The following is a 10259-nucleotide window of genomic DNA, read 5'->3' on the forward strand; positions in this document are numbered from 1 at the left end:
ATTTGGTCTCATTTATCCCTACCCTCTGAAGGCTTTTTAGACCCAAAGGGGCTGTGGTGTGGCTCAGAGCACCAGTGCTCCCAGCTGCTAAAAGTAAAAGTGAATTTGCAAAGAAGATCTCTGGGGAAACACAGTCATGTCAGAGTCTTCTCTTAGATGCTGGACATTTTTTTAAGTCAGGAGGGATCATCACTGTCTCACAGTAAGTTAATACTCACTTAGCCCTTGAGAAAAAGATACATTTTGCCAAATTGTGTCAAACTGTTGAGAAGGGAAATTCAAAAAGAAAGGAGGCAACAAGGAATAAAAATAGACTGGGAAGAGATCTACCTGGAGTTGGATTTTGCACAACTTCCTTTGGTTCTCCCGTTCTCAAGAAAATAATCACTATGTTTGATCTGAATTCCTCTAGCTTGAGTTTAAGTCTTTATTCTCTTAACATTTTGTCACTCCATTTGGGTAACTTTTGTTCTTTTTTCCTTCATCTAATTGTACCAGATGATAAGCTATATACTCAAAGGTACTGTTAGTTATAGTCCAGTGCAACATACATGCTTTTCCAACAATGCTCTAAGGAAGTTACATATTTGTCTTCTGAAATATTCTTCAGTGTTTTCCATCAAACTCTCACTTGGTTCAGCTAGGTATTCTGGAGTGGAAAGGCAAAATTGAATGTTAGGTTGATTGGGTCAAGAAAAATTCCTATAAATTAAGGCAACATGGAAAGTGTGTACTTGGGAAATATGTGACAGGAAACAATGGCATTTCCTCCCAGAATAGGACCATCATCTAAGATTATCTAGGACTAGAGTGATTCTGAGCTATGGGAATATGGCTTTCCAAGGAAAAAGAGACACGGCGGACTCAGATTTATTTCAAGTGTACTCACTGGGCAGATCGCACATCATCGTAAACATCTTAGTTATCCTGTCACCACTCTTCTCCCTCTCACGCCCCAGACCTAGTATCTGATTCACTGGTATTGAACTATAAATACATATTCAGTGCAAAATGCTATTCCCAATTTGTCTGTGAATTTCAAGCAAGTTGGTGTTTAATTTTGTGCAAGATTTTTGAAAAGTTATTTGAGAGTAAGTATGAAGAAACTTGGGGTCTCCCAGGTGACTATAGTGGTAAAGAATCTATCTGCCTGCTAGTGAAGGAGTTGTAAAAGACAAGGGTACAATCTCTGGAAGATCCCCTGGAGGAGGGCATGGCAACCCACTCCAGTATTCCTGCTTGGAGAATCCCATGGACAGAGGAGCCTGGCGGGCTGCAGTCCATAGGGTTGCAACACTATTAGAGTTGGACAGTGCTAAAGGGCCTTAGCACACATGCATAAAGAAACTTGAAAGATGATTTCCTTTATTCTAGTGCTCACACACAGAAGAATCTATTTTATACAGGAAATATAGCAGATGGGACTGAGAGATATACAGATTTGAGTCCCAGCTCTGATATTTACTAACTGAGAAATTTCAAATACATTTTCAATTTTTCAAATCCTCAGATTCCTCATCTGTAAAATAAAGCTATTAATTATACTTAAAGTTGGTGGTTCCAAAACTTTACTGTAGACTGGAAAGTCCTGGGGCTTTTTATTATAAAAACTGCTGATGCATTAATCCTACCCATAATCATGCTGATTTAATTGATGCAACATGAAACTTGGACATTTACAGCAAGTGAATTATCAAGGCCCTGAAGTAGACTGTATCTGATGTGTTTGAGATTCAGGAAGGCAAGTAAGGCAAGAGTGAGGGGGGCGGGTAAACGAGAGTAGATGAGACCAGAGACAAAAAGGCAAGGTTGGCTGGATTCTGCAACAGAGGTTTTTCATTCTCATATGTCTGACTTGTCTTTCCTTTCTGTATATGTGCTTCTGATGTATGTAGATGGGGACATGTGGCAGGTGGAACTTCCTAGCGGCTCAGTGGTAAAGAATTCGCTTGCCAATGAAGGAGATTCAGGAGACCCAGGTTCGATCCCTGGGCCGGGAAGATCCCTTGGAGGAGGAAATGGCAACCTGCTCCAGTATTCTTGCCTGGAAAATTCCATGGACAGAGGAGCCTGGCAGGCTACAGTCCATGGGGTTGCAAAGAGTTTGAACACGACCGAACAACTGAGTGCGCATGTTCACATGTGGCTGGTTTTAGCCAATGAAGTTAGAATAGAAATGACAAGTGTCCTGTTACTGAAAAAGTACAATAAAGTGTTTGTGTGCATGTGCACATGCATGCTAGGTAAAGGAGAGTGAAAAGGAGAAAGCATTTGTACTAAACTAATTCTAGGAATGAACCTTAAATTCATGCTGGTAAGGAGGAGAAAAAATGAGGCAATATGAAAATGTAATGAGTTTGATTATTACTGCATTGAAATTGAAGGATTATTGCAATGGGATTCAAGAGAAAGTGAATTAGAAAACAGGAGGTAATGGGTCAGGAAATGAATGCTTATAATTTAGATTATGAAGAATGTGTGTGTATATATATGTGTGTGTGTGTATATATACACACACATATACATTCCACATATATATATTTCCATATTATATACTTATGTATTTCCAAACAATGAAATAGATGAAGTAGAATGGTTAAGAGTTTTGGAGAAAAATTCAGAGTACTGAAAATCAAATTGTTTCAGTTATTTGTAACTGCATTACAAACTACTCCCCCAAAGCAGTGATTTAAAACAATTTATTATTATCTGTTATTGATTTTATGGGCTATTGTCACTTGAGATTTCTCTCACACACACAAATGACTGCAATCGGATTTTTTATGAAGTTGTAGTCATTTCTAAGTTTCTTTAAAATTGATGCAATTGATTCTGGCTATTAACTAGGAGCTCAGACAGACTGTCAATCACATAAACTCTCCATGTGGGTTGGGATTCTCACAATATAATGTCTGTGTTCTAGAGAGAATGTCCAAAAATACAATAACACCAATGAGGAAGATGTAAGATTTCTTAAAATCTAGTTTTGGATATCCTGAAACATTACATCTATTGCGTTCTTTTTTCCAAAGTCTCTAAGGCAGCCCAGATAAGAGGGGGTAGAATTAAATTGGACTTTGAAGCAATAGCAAGATCATATTGAAGAAAGTATATGGGATGCAAAATATTGTTTTGGCCATTTTTGGAAAATAAAACCTACAACAACTTACCCTTTGGCCACTATAATGATCTCCTCCTACATGCAAAATGCATTTACCTTTTCCCTGAGATTTCCAGGTCTTGTTCATATTATGGGATTAGTTCAAAGTCCAGGATTTCAACCTTTAAATCAAGACAATGTGTGAATAGGATTCCTTGAGTTCAGTTCCTTGCATATAGATCCTCGAGTGCAGTTCCTCTCAAGACCTGTGGAGTAAAGAAATGGGAAACAAATCAACTGCTCACACCGGCAACATACCATAGTGATATGCAGATAGGATGACTGCAATATTCATTTGTAAAATATTGGGAGAATCATCGTACAGTCAGTGTAGTTTTCTAAAAAAATTTTTTTTTAAGTGTAGTTTTTTAAAATCCATTCAAAGGTAAGTATCATCAGTTTCTTAATAAGAATCCAGTTCTATTCCCCGGGAATGATTTTCCATGGCTCTTGGCTAAGTTAAATGTTAGTCACTCAGTCGTGTCTGACTCTTTGTGACCCCATGGACTATAGCCCTTCAGGCTCCTCTGTTCTTGGAATTCTCCAAGCAAGAATACTGGAGTGGGTTGCCATTCCATTCTCCAGGGAATCTTCCTGACCCAGGAATCGAATCTGGGTCTCACACATTACGGGCAGATTCTTTACTGTCTGAACCACCAGGGAAGCCCTTTAGGCAATTAGCTCTATATTCCATGTCACCTTTGTGCTTCAATGAGAAACAAAGTGTGTTTACATCTGAATACTTTTTTCAGTCTGTTTCCAGAATAATAAAGTTGAAAGCCCAAAATCCCCTTCTAATTTTGCACTCTGTCCCTTTTAGTCCAAAATGATGGTGCTTATATCTATTTTGTCTTAAAAACTGTGATTTTCTATGACTCTTTTAGTGTTTACTGCATTAGACAAAAGTCATACCCACAAATATCTTCCAGATTGCCACCTGTCTGATTTTGCATGAGTTATGATTCTCTATGATTCTTGAGCTATGATTCTTCTTAAGAAAGAAATCTTCTTAAGAAGAATCATGAGCTATGACTCTTCTTAAGAAGATTAAGATTCTTAGAAGCTTCTTTATCTAATTAAAAAGATTTATTAGGCATATCCTTAAATATTTCTGTATTCTTTTTTTTTTTTCTTCTTTTTCTATATTCTTAACAAAGGATCTTACAGACTCATCCTAAAGATGACATTATACCCTGAGGGCATTTTTTCTTTTGCGAGTCCTTTGTCATTTGGAAAGACTGTTGTGTGGGTAATTAAAAATAAATAAATAAAACTTTGATTCCAGACAGTCATGACTCCTTTACATTTACTCTAACAATGATTAAACACTGAATGTTTTCATTTTAGCTTATATCTCTTTATCTATACTTTATCATAAGTGACATAAAAATAATGTTGATATTTTTGGTATTCTGCCTCAAAATCTCCTCAGCCAAATATATCAGTTAATTAGTTATATTTTCTGTTTTTCACAGTATTGTAAGTATGATATTACCAAACTTTCTACAACTACATAGTCCTCATTTGTCTCCAGCCTCTAGTAATAATTTTCTCATTGTTTTTCAAGACTTCATTAACAGCCTCCTCAAGGCCCTTTCAGCTTCTGCCTGTTGCCTTATTCCACAGCGAATGCAGCATGCTTTATGCTTTTTTGTATACCAACACCATACTTCCTATTACCAAATTCTACATTATTAATCTATTGTTTCATGACTAACCATTCCCATATTTATTGGCCTAAAATAGCAAATTATTACTTCTCATGGTTCTATGGCTTGGCTTTGACTAGATGACGAGTTCTGTCTTTTAGTCTTTCATGCATTACAGAGAGATGTCAGTTGAGATCCTATAGATACTTGAAGTCTCAGCTGGACTGGAAGTTCTAGATGGCTTACCAACATAACTGGCAGTTGCTGCTGACTGTTAACTGGAGTCTCCATTGGGGCCACCCTCCAGAATATTTAGACATGGCTTCTCTATGTTGCTGGGGATGCTTGTTGCATAATAGTTGGATTCTAAGAGGGAGCACACCAAGTTCAAGTATTTCAAGAGACTCAGCTAGAAACAGCAAAAAAAAAATTTATGGTTTAATTTCAGAAGCTTCAAATATTACTAACACTGATTTCTGTTTGTAAAAGAATCTGTATGTCTAGTGCAGGTTCAAAAGAAGTAGAATTATCTTCCACTTCTTAACATAGGAATGGCAAGTTTGCACTACAGAAAAGCATAGAAGATGGAATATATTATTATTGTGGCTATCTTTAGAAAATACAATCTACCACACCAAGTTATTAAAGGATCATTTCTATGGACATTAAAATAATCAACAATATTGATAAAAAGTTTTTGTGCTCAAAGTCAAAGTTCTTTAAAAACTGCAAAAAGTATAGATAATTGATAGTATATTTTTAGAACATGAAATTTCAAGTTGTGGAGTTTTAAGGTGGATAAATAATATGAGGAAAGAAGTAAAGTAGCTATGCTGAACATAAAGAACTATGCTACTTCCAGGCCCAGGAAGTTACTACAGGAACTAAGTCTACAGGTTTTCAAAGGATCAGGACTTTTAATCTGGAAGGATCCAAGATTTCTTAGGTATCAGAATCATACAGAGAAATGTTAAAGAACCCAAAAGCCCAGTGAATTACAATCTAGCCTGGACCTTTACATTTTTGCCAAGTTCCCTAGGTGATTGTGACACCAACCAATGTTTGAGAACCATGTTTAAATTAATAATTTTCCTGAATGATTCTTAAAAAAGGGTAATCAATTGCTAGCTTCTATAACTCTCAACTGGAAAGTGTCCTACAAAGATATTCCAAATTGGTAGACCTTTGCTTATCTCTTGCAATCTATTTATAATACTAATAGTCTATCCAAATTATACATGATCCTCATCTTATGCCTTAAGACCCAGAAATCTACTTCATAATGGTATAGAAACTTTTTGTTGATCTATCTTTTCAGGTACACATCTTCAAATCTTGCCTCCCTTCTTGACATCTACTTTCTTATCCTGTCTCATTGCTTCTTACAATGAAGTGAAGTTGGAGTTCCACTTCCAACTCACAGTGGAATTCTAGGATTTCATAAAAATTTAAGTTGTCATTGTATTCTAGCTTTGAAAAAAATGAAATGTGTTCCAAAATGGATATGGTTACCTGTTTTCTTTCCCAAACTCTCAGTCTCATGTCACTGGGTCCCTTTAAGGAAGAAGAGTAGGATTATCTTTTCCTGAATCTGCTTGGTTTTCACCCCATAGATGATTGGATTGAGTGCAGGAGGAATGGCCACATAGAGGTTGGCAATCAATATGTGGAAGGAGTGAGGAATATTGTGACCAAAACGGTGAGTGAGGACAGAGAATATGGCTGGTATGTAGAATATAAGAATGACACAGACATGGGAGCCACATGTGCTGAGGGCTTTCTGGAGGGCATCCTGGGATGGAAGGTTAAAGACAGCACGAAGGATGAGAGTGTAGGAGATGCCAATGAGGATCAGGTCTGATGTAACAGTCATTACAGGCACAGCAAAACCATACCAGATGTTGATGGAGATGTCTGCACAGGCGAGTTGGGCAATACCTATGTGCTCACAGTATGTGTGTGGAATGATGAGTGTTTGGCAGAAAGGCAGTCGCTTTAATAGGAACACGCATGGGAAGATGATACAGAAGCTCCTGCTGATAATACCCATTACAATCTTAGTAATAACCTGACGGGTGAGAATAGTGTTATACCTTAGGGGAAAGCAAATAGCAATATAACGATCAAATGCCATGGCCAGCAGGGTGGCGGAATCCATGGCAAAGCTATAGTGGAGAAAAAACATCTGAGTAAGACATCCAGGAAAGGTGATTTTCTGAGGACCCAGCCAGAAGATGCTGAATGTTTTGGGTACACATGTGTTAGACAGGATGAGATCTGTAGCCGCCAGCATGGAGAGGAAAAAGAACATGGGCTCATGAAGGCTGCGCTCCATGGAAATAAGATAGAGAAGGACACTGTTGCCTGCAAGAGCCACAAGGTAAATGATAAAGAAGGGAATCCCGATCCAGATGTGGAAGTGCTCCAGTCCTGGGATTCCCAGCAGGATGAATGAGCCTGGATTCACGAAGCTGGTCAAGTTGAACGTGGCCATCATGATCTTGGATAGGTTGTGTCTCACAGACTGAAAATGGAAAGTTCATGACTGACTGTTAACATTATCTACAGACATGCATCTCTGAGCCTTCTCCAGTATCATCTGCTCACTTTCAGTTCTAGAAAGTAATGAACTATCCTTCTCTTCTCTTTACTCATAAATATTTGCAAAGCTTTTAGTCACAATTTTAAGTCATAATAGAAATAATTTTTCCCAGAGATATAAGTCATGTAACTCTAAAGCAAGTCCTGCCTGGCTAGGAAACTTTCTAAGAAAATATGTACAAAAATAATATTAGGCAAAGAAACATCACTGGTCTGGGATTTGGAAAAAAGTTCAATGTAAAGCCCAAAGGTCACAAGGGGCTGAAAAGATAGGCTTAATGTATGACACTAAAGCAGACCATGCAGTCTCTTCTTTATTCTTCTCTACACCCTACAAACGTAAAGAGAAGACAAAGAAAATTCTTCTATAAAATCTAAGATTGAAATCGTTTACTCTGCCGTGTCAGATATGCCCAGGTTGGGAAAGTTTTGAAGATCAGACATTCTCCAGTAACTTACTATGTCAGATTTGTCTTGGTGAAAGAATAGAACCCTCTTCTTAATCCCGGAAAACTACCCCAGCAGAGGGAGCCCAGTCTCCTGGCAGCACTATGCAATGATCTTCTTGACCCTATCTAATTAGTAAAATTACTCAGTCTTATGAAACATCATCAAAACAGTTGAGCCTTTCTTCCAAACTGTCTTATTTTGTGACATGACACAGAAATTTTTTACTCCAACTTCAGTATTCACTCATTTTCCTACTTGTTCTTTTTTAATATATTATTTTATTTATTTACTAATGTTTACTGATGGCTATGCTGGGTCTTCGTTTCTGCTTGGGCTTTTTGTGTGGCGAGTGATGTGCATCAGCTTCTCATTGCGATGACTTCTCTTCCCACGGAGCATGGGCTCTAAGGTGCGCGGGCTTTCGTAGTTGTGGCACACGGGCTTAGCTGCTCTGCAGCATGTTAAATCTTCCCACATCTGCACTGGCAAGGGGATTCTTTACCGCTGAGCCACCAGGGAATGAGCCACCCTTTTCTACCTGTTCTTGAGTGTTGGTATTTTTCAGTGCTCTGTCCATGTCTGTTGCTTTCTAGGTTGACAAACTCCACATGGGTAATATCTCCAAACACCATGACTTTAACTGTGACTCCTATGTTGAAGACTGTTAAGTTTATAATTTTGAAAATATTCCTCTCCTCAGTCTTGGAACTAGTTAGCTTATACTTTTCGCAACTAGTTATCCTATGCCTGCCATCTTCACTGAAAAACCTCACAAGTGCACGCAACTCAGTATGTTCCAAACCACCACATTTCTCTTCTCATTGCCCCAGATCTGCTTCTCCTATACTGTTTTTCAACTCAGCAACTGATAGTGTAACACCATGAATTTCTATATCTAAAAGCCTTGAAATTATCTTAGTCATATCTCCCTCATATCAGTCACCCTATTCATCTTTCAAACAATTATCACATTGCAGGCATTGAGTCCCTAAGTATCTCTATATTACATCCACTTTTTACTACCCATGCATTGACTGCTCTGTCTTACATACCATCATTTCCCACCAAGACTTCTGCATAGACTGACTCAAACGTACTTAATATTCCTTGAAAAATTAAAGGCAGATGTGATGCAGTGTTACCCTAACCAGTGAGAAAAAGGAAGTGGAAAGATTGTAATTTCAGAGAGAAATGATAAGGCTGGCAGTCAGGAGCAGTGCCAGTATCATCTGTGCTCAAATCTAGGTAGGATCCATTTCATTAAAAATAGACTCAGTTAAAAAAAAAAAAGATTCAGTTACAGGAGAGACCAATGCACAGAGAAGCAAAATTACACAAGAGGCAGTGAATCACATAACAAAAATAACATAATTAAAGATTAATCCAAATGAAAAATACAAAATTCTGTTAATACATGTATTTATGTAGCACAGAGACCTCTACTTAATACTCTGTAATGGCCTATATGGGAAAAGAATCCTCTAAAAAAGTAGTAGATATATGTATAACAATAATGTATTATGAGAGATGGAATGTAGACGCTGATATGAGAATCCATCTGTCTTCTATAAAGCCAGATGTCAAAGAGATTTACAAAATACAAACATTGTCTTAAAAAAAAAATTATTTAAGGTATTTTTAGAAATCACTACAGTAAAGTCCTTTGACTCAGTGGGAAAATTGACAATAATTGTAAACAAAATCATGTAAAAATAAATTCTAATCTTTAACACATATGTAGAATATTCTCAGTCTCATAAATAATTAAACTCAATATAAAACAAGGATATGGTATATTGTAGGATTAGAAAAATCATAAATACCGATTATATCATTGATGTCCAACTCTGTTAAGGGTCTGAGGAAAGAAGAACTATTATAACTATTTTACAAGAGTTTACTGTGTAACATTCTTAGAAACTAACTTGGCAATATGTATCAAAACATAAAATGCACATATTCATTGCCCCAGAGTAGTTCCAACTAAGGAATATTTCTGAAGATTCAGTTAAACAAATAAAACAAATGGCATGAAGATATTCATAGTAGCAACATATCTAAAATTTGAGTGAAATTATAATATAAAAAAAATATGAAAATTGAAAAGGTGACACCAGTTTAGCTTTTAATATGGAAATGACTTTAACATTTACAATCTCTTCATATAATGGAAGAATATAGAGTTGAGAAAAAGAATAAGGTAAAGCTATGTTTATGGGAATTAAAAGATGCCAAAATATATTTATGTGGAAAAAGATTGCAATATAATGTTATTATGTTAATGTTGATTTGGTATTCATGGTATTTGCATTCAAAAACTGGAGGAATATACATCAACTATTCTAAGCAATATTTCTCAAATTTAGGGTAAGGTGAGGAAAGAAATTTGAACTTTTAAC

General features: G+C 36.8%; 1 protein-coding gene across 1 annotated transcript; it reads right to left on the bottom strand.

The window, feature by feature from the left end:
• Positions 1 to 6352: 6352 nt before the first annotated feature.
• On the bottom strand, positions 6353 to 7306 carry LOC122450311 (olfactory receptor 52H1-like). Its single transcript, XM_043482574.1, has one exon. It carries the CDS (start codon positions 7304 to 7306, stop codon positions 6353 to 6355), a length of 954 nt encoding a protein of 317 aa, XP_043338509.1.
• Positions 7307 to 10259: the final 2953 nt, after the last annotated feature.

Source organism: Cervus canadensis, chromosome 11 (assembly GCF_019320065.1).
Source record: "Cervus canadensis isolate Bull #8, Minnesota chromosome 11, ASM1932006v1, whole genome shotgun sequence".
NCBI classification, from domain to species: Eukaryota; Metazoa; Chordata; class Mammalia; order Artiodactyla; family Cervidae; genus Cervus; species Cervus canadensis.

What these genes read in the sequence shown, in the direction of transcription:
- LOC122450311 (XM_043482574.1), bottom strand. Translation starts at nt 7,306, where the DNA reads ATGATGGCCACGTTCAACTTGACCAGCTTCGTGAATCCAGGCTCATTC.